Genomic DNA, 20,986 nt, shown 5'->3' on the forward strand with positions numbered 1-20,986 from the left:
TTTCTCCCCCCTTTCTTCTGTGAATATAACTGACTCTCAGGAATTAAAAAGTGGATGTCATATTAACAATACAGTGCTGTGCTTGACAAAGTACGGTATTTTTTCTGGTTCAGTTAGTCCTCAGTAATAAAACATGAGAGTAATACCACACAATGGTTGACACCTGTCCTGAAACTGTTACAGTGCTTGGTAAGTGCTGCCAGAAAGTCTAAAAATAAAACTTCCCTCCCTTGCCTCCCCTCCCCCTCCATCAGCAATCGCAGTTTGGGTTTTCTGAGGTCTATTAAGGAGGCAGATAAACTTTCATGTAAAGTGTGGGTTATGACTTGCCTTTTGATCTGGAAACTTATTAGTGCACACGATAGCAATATGAAAGCGCTGAAATACTGCGTTCTGTATGCATTGCTTTTCTTGGAAACTTTCTTTTCTTTTCACTTTCCCTTTTTTTTCAAAGTATTTTCTCAAGGTTAAACAGCTTGTCCGCTACTTGTGTCTTTCCTGACAGACATGATGTTGTTTATGTTTAGACATTAAAGTCAGTGATGCTAATCCTTTACAACAGTATACTTAATTATGTTTTAAGCTGGAATTTATTGTGCAGTTTTTCTGCTTTTTCTGTAGGTAAGAGATGACCTTAAGTTTGATGTAAAATATTTTTTTTTCCTAAATGCAGTGAAAGTCCCAAACTTGCCATTTAAAACCTCATCTAATTAATATGAGAACCGGAGTATGGTACTGTGACAGTTTGTCAAGTCAATATGTGATGGGTAAAGCACTGAGAAAACACACGTATAGTTTGCCTGCGGTAAGCGTGACTATCCTGACCGTTTTCTTTCCACACCTTAAAGCATTTCTTGGTTTGTATTTAACAACAGGGCAGTCCAATGGATCCCATGGTCATGAAGAGACCTCAGTTGTACGGCATGGGCAATAACCCTCACTCTCAGACGCAGCAGAGCAGCCCCTACCCTGGGCAGTCCTACGGCCCCCCCGGGCCCCAGCGCTATCCCGTGGGAATGCAGGGCCGAGCCCCGGCAGCCATGGCAGGAATGCAGTATCCACAGCAACAGGTTTGTGGAAGATTTTTCTGTGTTGCTTTGGTTTCTCCCCTCTCCTCCTTTTCCCTTCTGACGCTGCGGTAATACACTGGGTGGAAGAAAAAAAAAAATCAGAAATAAGTATTTCTTGTGCAGAAGGAGGGTCAAGGACTGCTTTATAGGACTGTAAATATATTATGTTGACAGTGTGAATGTTTTCTGAAACCCTATGCAGTCAGGAAGGAGTTTAGTTTGTTGCTGATATCTTTTTGGAGAGAGAAGTATGTTAAATGCCATCGGTTTTCTTCCCCCCACCCCCCCTAGTTGACATCATTTAGCCTTGTATATTTTTTGGTGGCTATTTTAGTTTTGTTTTTTAAAATTCTCTCTGGCTTAGATACTTTTAAATGTAAGATGAAAACCTAAAGTTGACCTCAGTGCAGAAAAACTGGGGTTATCCAGTGCAAACAAAAGTGTTACGTATTTGTATCAGCTGTTTGCTATTGTGATTTTTGTGGGGGCTGTTTTTTGTTGGTGGTGGTTTTTTTTTTTTTTCCTCCTTTTGGTAGGAGCCTGTAGCTTTTCCATTTTTTCCCCTTTACGAGCTCCTTAAAGTAAGGATATTTTATTTTTTGTTAGATCAGAGGACATAGAAATGTTCAGAATCTCCTTTCATCTATGTGGATTTCACTGTTGATAGTGGCCTCTTCTGCCTTTTTCCTGCGCTTTTAAAGAAGGTCAATTCCAGTGTTCATACTATATACTAAGGAAGATACAGTCATATTCTAGAGGGAAGGGATAAACCAAGGTTATTGAGAAGTTACATTTTACTAATTTTATTTTTAAATTAGACATGTGAGTGTAGGCAGTGGAAGCTCTGTACTTTGTTGTGAGCACAACAGAGTAGCAGCTTGATCATTAATGGGAAAGAACATTTGTTTGGTCCAACTGACAAAACATATTAGCTTTTTTAATGTCATTTATTGTAGAATATAGAAAAGAAAAAGAAAATTTTGGATTCCCTGACAGATAGGTGCCTGGCTAATTCTTGTTATTACCCATCCACCAGGACAGGATTTTAATCAGGCAGTTAAATAACAGTTTCAAATATAGTAGTTGGGTGAATAGTACCATTAGCAACAGTCTTCGTTTTTATTCTTTCCTGTTGTTAAATGGATACTTGTAAGGAAGAGATTTTTTTTTAGTTTAGAAATGTTAAGCAATATATTTGGCTGCTAGATTTAGACAGCAAAGCATTTTGTCAGTCATAAAAGGAGGAGAAATTGTGAAAAGGAGGCTTTATTTTGCTCTGTGTGGCTGTAGCCAAAATGAATCTATTAAAACATATTTTTAATTTTAAAATGAATTATTCTGTGTTATGTGGAGATGAGTGTTGAATTTTCACTTCATTTGCTAATTGCTTGATAATTGTAAATTACCCGTCAGCAGGCAGTGACCTGGCACAGTGATTGGCTGCTGGCCCTATCCGTCTTCTTGCAGCATTAATATAATTGGCTGAACAGCAGCGCGGTTCTGAGCACTAATGCTCTTTGGGGAAAAAGTGAGAGGATAATTATGACATTGGATTTTTATTGAACGGACATCACCACCTAGGCATGATTTTGTTTTGGACAGCCTCCAAAGCTTCGTGTGTTTGGTTTGTGAACCTCTAATGATCTGAATCCAGTTCTTTTCATATTGCTCATATATTACCACCTTTCTACAAAGGATTAAAATGCAGGAATGCAGGTTTGTAAATTGAATTGCCAACTTACCAGCTGAGTGGTAAGTTGTCTTTGGCACAGGATGCCACAGTTTGATTCCTGGCTGGATTTTTACTCCTGTGACATGAATATTAAATAAGGAGAACCTAGCTATGCTGTTAAAATTGTCTGTGTAGCATGTACCTACTTCTAGATAGAATATATATATGTATATAAAAAAATCCAAATAACATTGCCAAAAATTTCAGAAGACTAATCTCAGCACTTTCTGGAAACTGGAATCGCTTACAGTGTCACATTGAATTTATCAAATCCATGAGGCACTTCCGAAAACTTGATCGGTTAAAAAATACTGGGCCTTAAACATATAACGGCGTTCAGATGTAAGTATTGTGCAGAGAGAGCATTGGGTGGGTGGATTATGAGGGTGGAACTGCCACACTGTAGGAATGGTGGGAAACATCAATGGGAGAGGTTGTTCTTATTTTAAGTTATACTGTGCTGTTGCCCAAAGATAGCCGAGGGTGTCAGTTCCGTTTCCTTGGATGAAACGAGAAGGCTTTCTGTTTGACTGTGAAGAGTTTTGAATTTTGAAGAAGACCTTGAAATGTTAAGTCTGGCTCTTTGTCAGCAAGTGTTGTGGCTTGAGGTTAGAACCACGGGACTTGACAAATTTTAACTTGCAGGTTCTGCTGCAGGATGCTGCAAATGAAGAAATAGAGATGAAAAACAACACCCTAAAGATCCAACTAAAATTCATGGAAATGGTAGAAATGAAGATAATTGCCTAGATGTAGGTAGCTGGTCTATGTCATATTGCAGCAGAGAATAGTGTGTTCCAGCCTGCAGCCCAGAGGTGGAAGAGATCGCTCACGGGAAGGGAGGCCTCTGGCATACGCAGTGAGAGATTAAAGAGGATGAAAAAGATGAAATGTTGTCAGGTGCAGTCATTCTACCTATCTGCAGCATGGGTGTTGGGCATAGCCTGCTAACCTGTTGAAAAAGAGGTCTGTGTAATGCTGCAGACATTTTCTTACAACTGCTGTTTGGTCTCGGTGTGCTTGATACCAAGCAGGAAGGTGTGAGTAAACTCCCGAGTTTTCTTAACATTCTGTGTGGAAATTGCAGGATGTTGAAGAGAATGTGGAAAGCATGGGATATGTTCTGTAACATGGCTGCAAAAGATGCTGTGAAGAGAGAAACCAGATCTCCTTTGGGCTTGGAACTCATCTCTAATGAGTTATCAATGATGAGCCCCAGAACGAAACAGTAAGCCTTATATAAGGGACAAAATTTGAAATGCAGGCAATCTTCTTGCATTACTTGCTAATACAACTAAAGATAAGGGGGTTAAGAGATATACGCAGGCATGTAGGAAGGAGAGGTAAAACTAGTGAAGCATTAGCTGGGTAACCTGGGGTTTTCTCTTTTCTTCTCCAGTGCTTGACAACGGAGATCCACATCTATCCTGTAAAGATGGGTGGTAGCTTGTTTTACAAAATGCTAAGCAATTTGAAGAATGCTGCAGCATTTTGTCAAATTTTAAGGGCATGTCCAGTTAATTTGGTGTGAGTCAAGTATATAAAGCATTTGGACTGATTTGGGTAAGATTGTCTTAATGGATTAGATTAAAAATCAAATAATTCAGCACCTATATAAAAGGGGGTGAAGTATAAGAAAGGAAGGTGTTAGGAAAATAGTCACATACTTAATTTGTAGGATTGTTGACTTGACAGTTTATGTCTCTTTTTTCAGTAGGCATAAATATGTATGGTGAATGAATTACTTAAAAGAGATTTTTATGTTATTAGGAGACTTTTGCGTTTTTGTCACTTTCCGATCATCTTCTGGGGGGAATGAGGAAGGAGGCAAGGGAGAGCTGGGAGCAAGCTGACCTGTGCCTGTGTTGTCAGTTTTTGACATGATTGAATCACAGATTGCAACAAGGCCAGTGTTTGCATCCCAAGGTTTTAAAATGCTGGTCTTGCATGTAAATCTTAATACAGCTATCTCATAATCTCATGTACTCTCTCTCCTGGTTTGCATGGGATGAAGGTAATTTTAGGTTTATTAGCACTCCTAACCTAGGGCTTCAGGGAGATCACATTATGTATGTAAAAACAGAAAGCAGAAAAACATACTTTCAGGTCTCTTAGCTATTTTTTGGAATTAGAAAGAGGTGATTACAAAATTGAAAATCCTGATATGTAGGGATACTTAGCACCTGCAAACTTCAGGCTTGATTTTGCAGTACATTTCACTGTAGTGTGGGTAACAAGATCTGATTGTAAAGACAGTAGTTTCCTTTTTATTTAACTTCTTTTTCTCCCCCCACTCCTTTTGGACCTCAGTCAAGCAAGCCGTGATGCCCTAATCAGTTTCTGGCTTTGGTTCAATTGCCCTGCCAAAGTGTTTCGGTGCTTTAGTGCAGTGTGCTGTAGGAAAGATTTCTGATGCTTTTGTAAAAACATTTTTGCTAAAACTAGAGATTCAGAGTACCTACTAAAATAAGGGGGGTTTCTGCCATTGTCTGATGGTGTTGCTCTTTTGTGTTAATAGCATGTAATACTTTATTTTGTGCTGAATTTCATTAAGCTTAAAAATCAGCTCCTTAAAATAACCACGTATATGTTTTGGAAGTTTTCAGCAAAGTCTGAAGGCTTGGATTTATGAATATGTTTGAAAGAACTGAATGGTGTGATGTGCCTGTTTAATCAGATGATTATTGCCTAATTGATTTTTTTAGGATGCATTAAAAATCCTTGTGTACTTGATGGACTGGAACAACAACTTATTGTGTAAATAGGATCATATTGCTATAATGCATAGTAAATTCTTTATGAAAGATAGTTACGTGGATACGTACAATAGCCATTCCTAATAGCTGTTTAAAATGGGGTATTTCAGTACTTTCTTGTTTCGATACTGATCATGCATTGTCTTAGTGCCTTGAGCCTGCTTGCAGTAAGTCAGTTGCGATGCTTGAGCCTTGGTCTATTCTGTCTCAAATTTTTGCTATAGAAATACTGTAAGATGAAAGGGTGCTAATTACTTCTCCCTTTAACATTTGTTATATTCTTGATTTGAAGAATTAAAAAATAAATGTGGTCATTGTCCTTATAGTTATAAGAGTGCAACTGTAAATAGTCAGAGAAACATTTTTTCCTTTTTTTTTTTTTAAAAAAAAAACGGTTAAGGAAAATAAGCTGCTGGTTTGTGGTTTGTTTTGAGTTTTTTGTTGTTTTTTTTTTTAAGTCTTATGTGGCAGGTTTCAACTTGGAGTAACTTTTTTTAAAGGGCTAGAGAAATTGTAAAACCTCTGGGAATGTGCAGCAAGGATTTATTGTAATGGAAACTGCAAGTCAACCAGAACTATAGCAGCACCAATGTGATTACCTCATTTAGGAAAAGGGTTTACACTGCTCGTATTGGGTAATGTCCCGGATTGGAAATGTCGAATTTACGCCAAGGAAATCAGTTGGCTGTTGGCTTGGCAGGTAGAGTTTTAAAGCTAGTAAACACAAATGTGTTTACTACTGGTTGGCTGATTGTGTGTGTGTTGCTTTCTGAAATAATTTTAATTCTAAAGGATTGAAATATACCAAGAAAGAGAAGCTTACTGTCATGTTTTGCTCTGAGCCATTAAGTTAAAATGTGGTGCATGCATACAGCAAATACTAGTCAAGTGATAGTTTGTTGTCTTCTCTGTGTATAATTGCCCATACCAGCTAGAGAATATTGAATGGATTACGTTTTTTTGTGCTCCTAAGCATCTTTTAGCACAGTTGGTGTTAGTATTGGTTAAGGGAGCAGACACAGAAAATAAGTAGCATTTTCATTTCTTAGCCTATTTATTTTGCAAGAACAGAGAATGAATCAATGTGATTGAATCTCAAAAACAACCAGCAGAGGACAAAACACTGAGATGTGTTGCTTTTTCTTAAAGATTGATAGATGCATTTCATACACACACATAAAAAGGGACTGTGGAGCTTTGATCAGTGTGTGCTTCAGAAGTACGTTTTTTCAGGTTTTTTTTTTTTTATTTATTTATTTCCCTTGGAAATTTTTTGGTGTGTTTTATTTTGGGGTTTTGTTTGTTTGTTTTGTTTATTCTGTTTTGCTTTTTTTTTTCCCTAGGCATTTATTTGGAGCTCTCACTAGCAGATTATGTGCCGCTTTAGTAATTCCTGGAAAGCAGAAGGGTTGAAGCTGTTAAACATTAATCTTTTCCCAACTTCCTTTTCTATTTGAAACTTGTAAATACTTGAAATTAAAGTAATCATCAGTAAAATGTTGTTTGAATGATATATCTGCCATCCTGTTGAGCTGCTAGAAACTTCCAGTTAAAAATAAATAAATTTAAGAAAGTAAATAAAATAAGTAGATGAAATACTTCCTGAAGAGTGTAAAGTTTGAATCCTTACTTTTATGAATCAGAAAAGGGATGAGAAGTCACAGCTATTTGTCTTTCTTGCAAGGTCATCTTTAAGAATGGATCTTTTGATGGTCAAGTGTTAATAATTGCAAAGAAAAGTTGCTGCTCTTTGTCATGTAAAGAAATGGGATTTTTAAATTTCAGATTTAGGAAAATGCTAAATACTGTGCTTGTGCAGATCTAGGAAAATGTTTAGCGTGGTTCTTTCTTTTGGGTATACTAAGCCTCATTGACTAAATTGAAAAAAAGGCTGCTACTTCAGTTCATGGCAGGATAAGGCTTTATGTTGTATTGTCTTCTTTAGAATTATCCCTTCTATTGAGTGTAATTCACTCTCTGTAGAGGGAGGTGAGCACAGATTACACATAATCATGGAATCAAATTTGACATAAGTTTGGGTTCTTTATGGTAGTTTAGCTCTTAATCTTAATGCTGGTCATCTGAGATTGTTTACTGAAGAAAATCCCTAAAGTGCGGAATTGCATTATTATGGTAAATAGAAACATTTCAGTAGCTTCTATCATTTCTTTGAAACTGAAGAAAATGTAGGTTGAAAAGGAAAAAGAACTGTTCTTCCAGCGGGTGAGAAAAAGCTTGGAAAAGAGAAGGTTGACATTTTTATCTGATCAATTACTATGTACTGATGTTCAGTAAATGCTAATTTTTACATCCATCCTGGAGTAAATGTCAGTCTGCATTTGTATAGAAGGTGCGTAAGAATCATCAACTTACCATGCCAAATAAAACGGTACTTTTGTTACTAAATGGTTCTACTTCAGTTGGAATAGTTAATGGCAGTAATGACATTTGTTGTTGTGCTTGGAAGTGGGGGCATGAGAGAGAAAAACATGCAAGCCCTGTGTGTTGATGTTCTGAAAAAGGTTGCTGTTAATGAAGCAGCAGCTATTTTGTTGTTGAGAACTTGGTTTGCTAGCAGTATTAGCTGTCAGTCTGCGCTGGAGTTAGGCAGGAAGTAGATTTTGGTGATCAGAAGTGGGGAACAGAGGGCTGTTTGCTGCTTCACTAGGAAGATACAAAATCATTTACTCACGAACAGCTCATTTTACATGGCAGCAGGAGACTTGAGTTTATTTACATTTGAAGTAAAATAAGCATCTTGCCTTAAGAAAAGGCTGCTGCATTACTCTGTTTAACAGCTGCCATATAATGACTGTGCCAAGAGGGTTTTAAAGTGTAGGTAAGGAATAATTAACTGTTACTCCTAATATTATAGTCATAGTAGTTTCCTGTTAATAATATTAATCAAGGAGTTATTGACACTCAAACCTGCTGTAACGACATTCAGACCCATCATGAGCACTCATGTTAAGATTTTTGTATCCATACTTTCTGTAATGTCCCCTGGGGGTAGCTCAGCTTTTTTTTTTTTTTTTTTTTTTTTTTAAGTCTTGGTATAAGTTTCTCAGAAGATGCTATCAATTGTCCGTAAATTTGAACTTACTCAGAGGAAGCAAGGGAGTCAGTAGAGTTTGCTTTTTTAAAAAGAGGGAGTGTTTTTCCCATAGCTGAAAATACGGCAGAAGACGATAAGGTGAAACCTGCCTGAAGTCAGTGGGAAGTTTGCTGTGACTTCACTGGAGCTACCATTTCACTTGGGGTCATGTTGTTGGGGTTAGATGACTTGTCTTCAGTTGATAGTGTAGGCAGAATCAGCCTTCTAAGTCAATTGGCGAGAAATTCAGAATGAGACAGTTGGGTACCTTTCACTTTGGTGACCCGGGAATGGTCAGGTAGCTTGCTTAGAACAGTAGACCTCTCGAGAAACAACCTGGTGTTTCAGTAGCTTAAGATTAGACTCCTGTTGCTTACAGAAGCATTTTTTTTTTTTAACTAAGATTTTTGTTAGATTTAGTTTCAAAAAAACCTAAGTAAAAATTAGTTTTACAGTAGCGAAGTGAGTACTGCAAAAAAATTAAAAATTTCCACACCTTTTATCAGTTTTAAATAACATGGGTCCCAGGCAGTATAATCAAAACTTGCTCAGTGACCTGCTTCAGTTTTGTATGTTTTATCACCTAAAACATTAAGACTTCTGTGGGAGTAGATTAGTTATAAAATCTTTAAAAAAAAATGTTAAATATGTTTAAGACTTGAAATTCTCTGTAGGTAATTTTTTCGAAAAGTCATGTTTGTTTATGTATTGCATTGCTCCTTCTAATTGTACTAACTGGGCACATATAAATATCCTAATGTAAATACTTTAAGCTTTTGGTGTTTTGTTTTTCAAGAGCGATGAAAGAAAGATTTAAGAACTTAAGGAATAACTTAAAGCTACAGCTCATTTAAATTAAATTTTGTAGGCTTTTATTCTGCTGCTGCCTTGGGTGACCCCGTTTTTGGGTGCTTCTCTGGTACTTGTGCTTCTTATTCATTGCTTTGCCTAAAATAGAACAAAAGTGTTAAATGCTTGCATCCTTGCTGATAAGTATTTGATCTCTGAATCTTATAATGTCTTTTGGGGGTGGGGAAGAGGAGCAAGGAGAAAATCAGTGTCTGTTTTATTTCTTTGTATGCTCCATCCTTTTCCTTCTCTTCTGAACACTGTTTCTTAGTAATGCTTTTTGCATTTGTGTGTTAAGAACAAGACACATAACAGATAATAAAGAATTTAGTGACTGAACAATGTTAGAAAGCATATTTGAATCTTATATTGAAATACACCTTTTGGAAAGTGAGTGAATTTGACTTTGGTATATGTGTCAAAGGGACAAATTACACTTGCTATTAATTTGTTTCATGGAACAGTGATGAAGATATTTCTGCCTATTTCTTGGCAAACTGTAACATAACTTGTCTTTTGAGACAAGTCCAATCAAAATAAACAAGGTTTATATAGCCACTTAGGAAAGATGATGTTTTCATTATGGAATGATTACTTATCTGGAGTCTATGGACCTAAGTGTATTTTACAGGCCATGTTGACAGATAGTGTTTTACAGGACAGGTTAGCAAAACGGCTTTGTTCTTTTCACAGGATTGTCTCTCTCTGAGCTGTTACGCTGTGTGTGTGGGTGAAACAAACACGTAAGAGTCGGTGCCCAGGGCAGGTTGAGCCTGTGCATGGCAGAAGCAAGCGAGGCTGCTCGGCAGGGACCTCTGAGCTCCTCCTAACCCCTTCTGAGTAACTCCATGCTCACCTCTGCTGCCCCTCCTAACTTTCCCAGCCGGCAGCACTGAAAATTGGCATGTGTTTTGACTTCACCATACTGGCGAGTATTGAAAAGGACAGATGCAAATTGACTGGTTTGTGTTTTTCATTGGTTTCGTTTTATTGCTGGTTGGCAAAATGGAACAAAATCAGAGGCCAAGATATCCCCCTGCAGATTTGGCGAGTGTGTACTTAGTAGATTTATGGCCCTTTTGCGTTTGGGAAGTTGTTCTAGGGAGGAAACTATTATTTCTGAAATGAATGTTAAGTTCTGCAGAGAATTATACTTAAGACCTTGTGTTCACCAATGAAAAAAATCATACCTGATGTTGGATAGCAGGCAGGTGAGTTTTTAGTCCTCTGAGGTGGTGCTGTGAGAAATCTCATGTATCCTTCAATATCCAAACTGAAGGTGGTTTTATGACCTGAGTAAATTTGCAGTCTTGCAGCAAGTGGTGAAGAGCAGATTCAGTAAATGCCAACACTGTGTGGGTACTTGGCTTTTCTTTTTTGATTTTATACATTACAAGAAAAATTATGTTTTCTAATATTGCTTTAGGCCTATAACGCAGGGGTTACAGGAGGAACATAACCACAAAAAGTAATTGAAGAATATCCAGGAAAAGATCAGATATACTTAGGGTGTATCGAGTGTAGGCATTTTCTTTCTTCTTTCTCTCTCATGTTCTGTCATCCCGTTTTTGTCTTTCACATGTAGAACTGGCTAAAAATACGTTACTATTCTTGGTGTGGATTAAGGTCCTGTATAGCAGTATAAAAACCTGACTAAATATCAGAACCCTGTGTATGTGTGAGTTGCTGTGTTTTTGTTGGAGTTGCTTTAGGCTCACTTGTAGGAACTCAGAAACTTCTGCTTTCTGTAAAGCTGGTTTAAAACTAACAAACAAAAACCCACAGAACAAACAAACAAACAAGTTTTTAGCCCAGAGGATAAAATTAGTTATTGTTATGAAACCTGGTTGTAAGACTGTTGGTTAAGAATGTGGAAAGATGCGCGCTGTGTGTAGTGTTCTGCTTAGTGGAGAAAACATGTTTTTACTTGAAAAGTATTTTTTATACATGGACCCAATCTTACGTATTCCATTTCCAGCCATAGGCAGGAATGATGGTGCTGAATCCTTTCAAGTAATAAGTGTAAGTGTCCTCAAGATTTTTATAAATATTTGCCTTAAGAAAGGACAACACGCTTTGGCACTTGTTAATCCTGTAGTAATGAAAAGCTGCAAACGATAGGGTTTTTTTATTTCGTTGGATACTTTTCACTGTCTCAGAGATGCAGAATTTCATGGATTATTTGGCATTTGCAGTACCATCACTGGAAAAGGGGTGTGTGAAGTCTTAAATAATGGAGTTTGGTAAAAAGTGTGGAAAGGAGCATGGGACTAGTAGAGAAGCAATATCGGCAGCGCTAGCACTGATTGTACAAGGAATGATCATCCACTTCCTGCGTGTCAATAAAAATGCAGGAGAGCACCTTTCTTGACACAGGGGTTGCTGAAACATCAGTGCTGTCTTTTTTTGTAATACTCCTGTGGATGTTTTTGCACAAAGTGGTATCTGTCAGAGCTTGAAATATTCTTGCACAGTTCCCTTTGAACAGGTAGCACAGGACAAGTTCTAGCACATAGCTACTTGACATGGGGCCGCCTACCGCAGGGAAGGAATGCCTTGCTTACATACATCTGAGTTGATGTGCTAGAACTTTGCCAGTCATTTTGCTGATTACATACTGGGCTGTAAATGATTACTGAACTTCCATTTTGAATCACTGCTTTTTTTCTTCTTTTTTTCCCTCCTACCCCCACTCCATTTCCCCCCCTTCCCCCCCCATTAAAGGAAGACAGTATCAGTGGGAAATACTGAGGATGCTGTAACAGTTTGGGATTAGCCTGGAGATATTTTTACAGTGACTCTAACATAAATCTGCACATTTTTATTGCTATGCTGCCTTTGATTTTGGAATGCACTTTTTGCTCTCCTTGTGTTACTTTTAGTAGTACTTTTCATCTAGTAATGCATGTGGTGCGGAGTATGTCAAATTACAATTGAAAACAAATATTGTGAATGGCTCACCTAAAGGATGCGCTAAGACTTAGTATTTTCCTTAGAGATACCTTTTCTTTGTTATTTTCATACACTTGGCAAGAGTTTGTAGCTGATATTTTGAATGGTGGTTGAAAAAAGCGTAGTCTTGTTTTTGCATAGTTGCTAGAGTTCTTTATCTGTGGTGTTAACATCTTGTTTTGGAAATTGAGATATTCAGACACCGGAATGTGATATGCTGTGAAAATCCCAATTGTGCTGAAAAAGGCAGAAAGAATTGGGCGATAGGGCCCCTTGAAAGGACGTGAATCAGTCTTGTCCTATAATTTTTCCTGCGGTTGAAGTCAGTGTAGTGCTTATTGGAGCAAGCAACATACAACAGTGTATTTGTGCGCAGTTGCCTTGAGGGATTTTTCTCTTTTTTTCTTTTTCTTGTGTGTGTGGGTTTGGTTTTTTTTTTTCCTTAAGATTCCCTGTCTAGGGGCAACTTTCTCTGTTTAGCTGCAGGTGAAATGAGCCTTGCAAATATATTTGTCAGCTGAGGCAGAGGTGTACCTGTTAGCACGTATTGCTACGTTAATATTGTTACTGTGTATTTGCTCATGGAAAAGCAAGTGGATCATGGAAGCCTGAAACCTTGATCTAGATAGAGGTGTTACAGATGCCTGGCCAGTCTTCTGTTTGCTCTCCCTTCTGGGTGAGGAAAGTGTACTGCTGGGGGGGCTCCCTTTGAAACACTGTGTTCAGGAAGGCTACCACTAGCCATGAGCTCTCCTGTTGGTTTACATGATTTTTTGTGAAATTTGCCCAAGTTTGTGCCGTTATTTTTCCCTTGTGGTTGCAGTAGCCAACTGGAGGCACAGGAGGCTTCCCATTCCGGGGGGAGCAGCGCTGCAGTGGGAGAAGTTACCAGCCTTTCCTGCGGTGACCTGTCCCTTTTAGGAATTATTTAGTGGAAAATGGCAGTGGTTATGAGCTGATCTGTCTCAAAGGCCTGCCTTCTGCTTGTGAGACGGTTGGGGTAAATGTAGTGACAGCGGGGCTGTGGAAAAATCTGGACCTGCGTTACAAAAAAGTTATCTTGACACAGCAGTCATTTGGATGGAGGTATGTTTTGATAACTATCAAGGAAAGTGTGCAAATGCAAATCTTTTTTTTTAAAAAGGGAAAAAGTTGATAATCTTTCTCCTGAATGAAGCTGGTGGTGGTACAGGACTGGTTACTGCGGTTTATTGACTTTGCCAGGGCTTGACTCCGTGTCACACCTTTGGATACCATACAGTACCACTAATTTAGAATATGATATTCCTGAAGCCATACTGCATATTGAAGCATTGGTTTCTTTTTTTCTGGTATAGGACAAAATGACAGACTATCTCAGAAATTTCAAGGTAGCAGAAATAAGTGGACTAAATCTGTGCTGTGGGATTGGAGGACTTTGGGGCTGTGATACTTGAAATGCTTCACTGGCGGGAAAATATACCTAGACAGGCTTTGACTGACCTAAAGAAAGGCGAGTATGGCTTACACTCCTGAGGCTGCTGAGAATCCCAGAAGATGATGACCAAGGGACATTCCCAAGTCTCAGAACTTTCCATGAGAGAAAAGAAAAATCACCTTCTCCATTTAATGCAAGAAACATAGCACCCCCCTCTTCCCCTCCCCCTGCCCCCCAGCCACATTTGGCTGTCCTGTCTGTCGGCTTTGGTGGAAGAATTCACATTAGCAAGGTAGGGCTTTGATACTAGTTGCCAGGAGGCAGAAGCTTTTTAAAAGCCTCTTTATCCAGATGACGTGCTCAAAAGCCTTCCTTCCTGATAAGCAGGTCAGAAACAAGATGCTGGAAGTGACCCACTGGTAGGGTGAATAATTCAGTCTAGAAAGCTGTTGGGATTTTGGAGAAGTTGGTTATCATCTGTAAAGAAAAGGGAGCGTTTTCTTTGACTGGGCTTCCTGTAGTAGCCAGAGAAGTGATTTGCTGGGGTGCATATTGGCCTGGGCAGGTGGAAGAGCTCTGAGCTGGGGCAGTGGGGGCTGGAGGGTAAGGTTACAGGAACAGGTAAGCACACATTGAAATCTAAATAATGATCTTTGAACAAAAGCAATCAAGGTACCCAGACATGAACAGGAGGGGGAAACCACCACTGCCACCCCCCCACCCCCACCCTCCCTATTTAATTGCCTATACTCTAATGCTGGCAGCCAGGGTAATAAACAAGAGGAGATGAAATTTCTCATTTACAATTATAAATTTCATCTGCTTGGTATTACTTGAAATCTAGTGGGAAGGTTCACAGGATTGGAATGTTAAAATAAACGGTTATAACCTATTTAGAGAGAATTGAATGGCTAGAAGGGGAGGGAAAGTGGTACTCTATATCAAGAGCGATATTATGTATTTCTGAATCACTGAGTACTCAAAAGCAAATGATATTAAATGCTTCTGAGTTACTGTCCTGGCAGAGAAGGCAGGAGATGAGGCTACTAGCTAGTACCTGCTAGGTAGCACTGAAATCAGGTAGAAGCAGGGTGGCCTGTCCATTAAGAGTGTTACTGGCATTTTGGAGAGCAGAGAGTGAACACCCGCTGCTGCCGGCATCGAAACCCTTAAGAATTCCTGCTAAAAATGGTGTGTGTGTGTAAATGCAGGCGACAACTTAACCTGGATAAAGCCTTGGATCTGACACTGAGAAATTCAAAGGCAGGTCAAGAACTAGTCATGTTTTTTAGTGGTAAGGAGCAAAGCTTGATTTAACTATGCTGTACACGGAAAAAATTGAGCTCAAATAAACAAGAACATAAAATCTGTGACCATGGATGCATGTAGATACATTGTGTACATACACAATCACATATCCGTTATTTTCAGAGGGACAGCAACACAAAGATGGGAATGATCATAAGCTAAATTGGTTGGAAGGAAACTTTTTCTATAGGAGATGATTGGAAATGGCTTAAAGGTTTTTTGCTAAATGAATAATTGAGGAAAAACTTAATTCTCTCCTGCTGTTTCTGTCTCCAGCATCTGTCAGAATTTTAAAACTAGAGGCTTCACTTCTTGAAGCTATTTCTTGTTTTGTTTAGAAAGGATATTTTGAATGTGAATCAAGTTGAAAGTGGTTTCTTTAACCAACTAAGACCCATTTTAAAAGGAGTCAAATTCCTTCAACTATAAATGAGCACTAATTGTGAATTAAAAAAAATTATCTGGTAAGACAGAGATGTTCTGTTTACCATTTATCTAATGTAAGAAGCGTGTTAAATTTAAGAACTGAATAAATATTTAAGTACATAATTGCTTAAATAAGTGTGTGTGGACACTTAAATTTGTTTTTCTGGTTAGCAGAAAGACTTGTCAAGCACAGTGAGAAAGCTAGAGCTAATAATAAGAAAAAACAGAATAGTTAGCCATCAGCGAGACTAAACCTTTCTTTAAAATAATAACCAAGAAATAATTGATGCAACACAAGATTAAAATATATTACTCATACCAGATTTTCCTGCTTGCCAGTTTAAATGAAGAAGGGACCCAGGCTAATGTACAATACTTTTGTTTTGAATAAATCCACTGTGATCTAGAAACTAAAATGCAGGTTTTGCTCATGGGATATTGCTTTCTTCTGGAAAAATAGTGACAGAGAAAGCTTTGAAGGTCATGGTAGATAATCAGTTGAGAGCAGGTTCTTTGTGCAGTCCTGCAGTTTAAAAACATCAGTATGATATTTGGCCGAATAAAAGAAAGTGGTCCTGGAAAACGGCATCTGGGTTTTGGTCCCTCAAAATGGCTAATGGAGGTGGAGCTCAGATGAAGAACCTAAGATGGCTGCAGTGAACTGGAGAACATGGTTGATCATAAGAACTCCCAAGAACTGAATAATCTTGTAAGTGAAAAGGAGGTGATTCAGGTCTCTTGGACTGAATCTGTGTATAACTGAGTATGTGGAAATTTTAAAGAATTCTTCAGACCAATGTACAGCTACATAGCATGGGCTATACTGCCACAGACAAGGAAAGCATACAGACTGCAGAACTGTGGCCGCGTGTAGATGTCCCTCGAGGCTTGCTGTCTCCCTCAAGTATTGCAGAATATCTTCAAGCAATCAATATAAACCCAAAAGATCTGAAAATGAACTTGGTCTTTAAAGTATTGAGTGACATGAATGTGAAATCACTTTCCTTCTGTATTATTGCAATCAGAGTATTTGTTTTTCTTTAGTCAATCGCATGTTCCAGCAATGAACAATGTGGTCAGTTTATTAATCCTGTAGCACGTTGTTATGCCTTCAGAAACTAGGAGCTTTAATTACTAAAAATAATGTGGTTCTTAATTTTGCAAAACAGTGCTTTTTGTGAAGGTGGGGTCTCTACATCTGAGATGTTTGTCATCGGGCAAATAATTTCAAATGTATGTAGAAGGTATGAAAACACCTTCTGGAGATGGAAGGCATTCTTCTTCTAAAACACCCCAGGTAAACTGTAAGAGTTCAGAAGACACAGAAATGCTATCTTGTGTCTCACTTGGAATCATGAGTGGGATAATACCTGCGTCCTCCAGAAAAAACTTAACTTTTGAGAGCAGTAAGCTGGCAGGCTGGTCCGTGGGCTGCCACGGTCTCCGCAGGTGTGGGCAAGCTACGCCTGCGCGAGGCACTGGCCAGCCATTCCTGATAGGGAGGGCTTCTGAACAGCGGGCTCAGTGAGTGGAGTGCACACAGGTTTTTCACTTGAATTTGGCTTGGTCCAGTTCTGTAAAGTTCATTTTAACTGTGAAGCTCTTCCTTTTTTGAGCTAATCTCTTTTATTTTTCTCCTTTTTTTTTTTTTAACTCTCCCCCACCCCCTCTTTCCCAAACGTATTCCCCTGAAGATCATTGAGAGTTTCTCCAAGGAAGGAGGTCAGGTGTGGACTTGCAGGTTTTACTGCATTTGCGTGAGGCGCTTCTGGAGAGTGATTTTTGCATTTTGTATGTTGGTTAGCCATCTGTCTTGATTCTCACTGCTTGTTGTGAAACCAAAAATGTACAAATAAAGAAAAGCTTACCTTATGCAATTTCCATGCGAGACTGCATGCAAGTGTACGCATACTAAGCATGCCTTTGTATCTGTTCTTCTGTGCCTGTCTTAGCATGCTTTGGGAGTGAGGGTCTTAATACTGTTTGATTAACAGTTTACTATCCAAAATTGACCAGAAGGAAGCAAGTTAAATGCATGAAACTATACAGTAGATTAAACTGTGACTTAATCATATCAATTTAGTCTGGGTCTATTAATACCTAATAAATGGCCTTTTTTTTTTTTTTTTTTTTAATGCCTGGGAGCCATGTTACAATATACTCAAGTTATTTCAGATAATAACCTCTAGTTCTTCTGGACAATGAATAGGCAGTTCTTACTAGTTTTTATATAAGATATAATCCTTGACTTTAGAACTTTTTGGGGTATTTTGGAGAATAAATTGAACTTAATACACAATTTATTACAATTTTCTATGTAAGATTTGCTTTCAGTAGTTCAGTGTTCTTTTAAATTTCTGAAAAGCTAAAAGAAATGTAACTATTTATGATCATTTCATTTGTGTGCGCTTTTAGTAATGCATGTATACTACATACTAATGAGCAAATGAGAGAACACGTTATAGTTGGAATATAGAAAGAACCCTTGTAATTAGGATGCTTGGATACAGATTTTGACTTTGCTGCTGAACTGTTATGCTAATTTATTATAAAATGCATGATAATTGCAAATAAATGATAAAATACCTGGTGCTGCATATTACTAGCATTTTATCCAAATAATATTTATTGAGCAGAAATAGTCTTCTTGCAGAATGCAGAAGTGAAATCCAGGTTTTAAATGTGCTGGAGTTCTAGCACGCTTTGAACAAATGCGCTCTTACACATCAGGTGGAAACACTTGTGCTGTAGATGCAGCAATTGCTTTTATCTCAGCACTTAATTTGATTTTTTTATTATTTTCTTTTTTTTTCCTCTCTCCCCTGTTATTACAGTCTTGTTGTGAAATCTTTTCAGGCTCGATTGATGTCAGGTCAAAATGTGCATTGTTGTCATCATGAGAAACTGCCCCCTCTGCAGCACCAGGGTTCTAGGTATTTTTTCAGAGTAGTGGGGGTTTGCTGTATTGCATGTGAGTTCATGGTGAAGATGATAGTGTCATAGGAGAAGGTCTGGACATGAGCTGGGGAGGCCTTTAAAAATGAGGCTGAGCTGGGGAAGCAGGAACCAACAGAGATCTACACAAGGGATGATATGGCCAATGCAGAGCGTCAAGTAGGTGTCTGCAGGAGAGTAGAACAGTAGGGTAACAGAATTGGTGTGACTGCACGGAAGAGGAACGTTGTGGTGACTTGTGACATGAATTGACAGGGGCATGAATGGGATATGTAGCTATGCAGGCAGAGGAAATTGTTAGTTAGGTGGTGTTGCTCTGGATGAAGCATCAGAGCTTTGGAATAATTAACGTCAGGATTATTGAGGGAAGTGTGCTTGCTGGTTTTTTTAGGCACAGTTAGCTTTAAGTTTTCTTTCATGATTTTCGGACATAGGATGGTAGTGTCACACTGGAAGGTTGGTATACTGGAGTGGGCATGTATATGCTTGTTGGAACAGTATGTGTAAAAGCAGTTTATAGAAGTTGTGTTTAGTTAAATGGACAAACTTACTTCCTTAAAAACCTGGCAATTTAAGCATAACATTTGTAGCAGTTTCCATTTAGTTGTCAGTGGTGGGTTGTCATTTACCTTTTAGAGTAAGTGGCAATCATGAAAAGATGACCAGCAGAAAAATACCTTGGCCTGCTCTATAGATGAAGAGAATTTGGAAAAGTGTGTGTGGGCATCCCCTTCCACCAGCCATACTGGTGATTGGTAGATCCTTAAGAACAATTCACCATGTATTTCTGTCCTTTCTCTTCATCTGGTCCCAGTTTTGTTAAATTTTGTCTTTGACGTAATACACACATGTATGCATGCATGCGTATATATGGTGGTATATATATCTCCATATCCAGAAACATCCCGACAGCATGGATTCCTGGGCAGTGGTAGGCACCACGCTTAGTAGCGGTACTGGCTGTCCTTGGCTCTGTCAGATGTAGTGATGCTTTAAATCTGGGATTTGCTATGACAATTAAGTACAGACCATGTATAGTTCACAAATCCATCTCTGCCATGACCCCAGATACTGATTTATTTGATTGGACAGTTGGAAAACTATTCAGAACTATCTGTGGAGCAAGCAGCATTTTGAAACCAGCCTTTATTAATGTTAAAATGAATTATTGCTTCTTGTTGTCAAAATAATTTGGAGTTTGAGGGTGCATCTGATGTTGCATAAATCTCTAAGAAGTGGTGAATGTTGAACAAATTTCTATGCAGTCTGCTTATTCACTTAAAATTTTCAAAACAAGTGTTCAAAAGCCGCTTCATTTGAAAGCACAGAGTTTTTGCAGCTTACCAGGCTGTGGATTTAATACCAATGAACTTCAAAGCTTTTGCCAGGACAAGTGCATGCATCTTTGTATTGCTCCACAACTTGGTGGTTTAACTTGGAAATAAACTGTAAATTTAGATCTGAAGAAGGGCTTGTGTGACTGTAAATATGTGTGTGTGTGGTGGTGGTTTTTTTTCCCCAGCTACATCAGTTAGCCTAGTGAGAGATTCTCTCCCCCTACACACGCTTTGCTTTATTTATTCCATGTGTGCTGTTATTTGTTTATTTATGTATTTATTTTTAAGTATCGTTTGCATTCCGGTCTAAATGTGCTTGAAAATTACCATCTGCTCTCCTGCTATTTAGATAGGGCATGCTACAACTGAGGTGAAGAGCTGTCACATCAAATATTTTCATTCTAGCTTTCGCACCTTTGGTATCGAGTTACATAATTGCAGCACAGGACCATTTCCAGGGATTTCTTATTTTCTTTTAACCCTCCCATGCCTCCCCCCAGTCTTTACTGGATTTTGCTGCCTTGTGAGAGTGTTTCCAGTGCAGTTGAAAGTTTGTGGGTGATGGGAGGCGAGGGTGAAGGGCCTCTCCTTTTGGTTAGATGCTAAAATTTAATAGAATAACCAGGAATTTCTAGAAAAACAGAATGTGCCTATTTATGGTGCAGAATGTTTATATACAGATAAACCACTGTAGGGGTGGAGTGGTTTTGGGGTTGGTTGGTTGTTTTTGGAGTTTTTTTGGTTGGTTGGTTGTTGGGCTTCTGGGTTTTTTTTCCATTTTCCACGATTTCTGTCTTTTCTCAAACAAAGTAAAATGTAAATGGGTCAATGACATGTGCAGAATATATTTCCTATAATGCTGAAGTTTAATCTATTAGTGGTTTTGTGGGGCTTTTTTGGTTTTGTGTGCTGTGTTTTGTTTTTTTTGTTGTTGTTGTTTGTTTATCCCCTCTTGAGTTTGGTTAGTCTTTTAAGTTCAAGAAGCAGGGGAGGTGGAAACTACTCTCAGACAATTGTGAAAATGAACAGATCATCTGTATTCACGTCGACAGTCACTTTGGGCTGAATGGGAATAAACTGACAGAAGATG

General features: G+C 38.5%; 1 protein-coding gene across 10 annotated transcripts in view; it reads left to right on the forward strand.

Annotated features, from left to right (window-relative positions):
• Nucleotides 1-20,986, forward strand: part of ARID1B (AT-rich interaction domain 1B) — a 335,632-nt gene that overhangs the window by 32,296 nt on the left and 282,350 nt on the right. For all 10 annotated transcript variants that reach the window (XM_040598764.1, XM_040598762.1, XM_040598768.1 and 7 more), the window contains exon 2: nucleotides 876-1,070. In XM_040598764.1, coding sequence (XP_040454698.1) covers nucleotides 876-1,070 — 195 coding nt within the window. The remainder of the gene's footprint in view (nucleotides 1-875; nucleotides 1,071-20,986) is intronic.

This window comes from Falco naumanni, chromosome 6, assembly GCF_017639655.2.
Source record: "Falco naumanni isolate bFalNau1 chromosome 6, bFalNau1.pat, whole genome shotgun sequence".
In the NCBI taxonomy this organism is placed as follows: Eukaryota; Metazoa; Chordata; class Aves; order Falconiformes; family Falconidae; genus Falco; species Falco naumanni.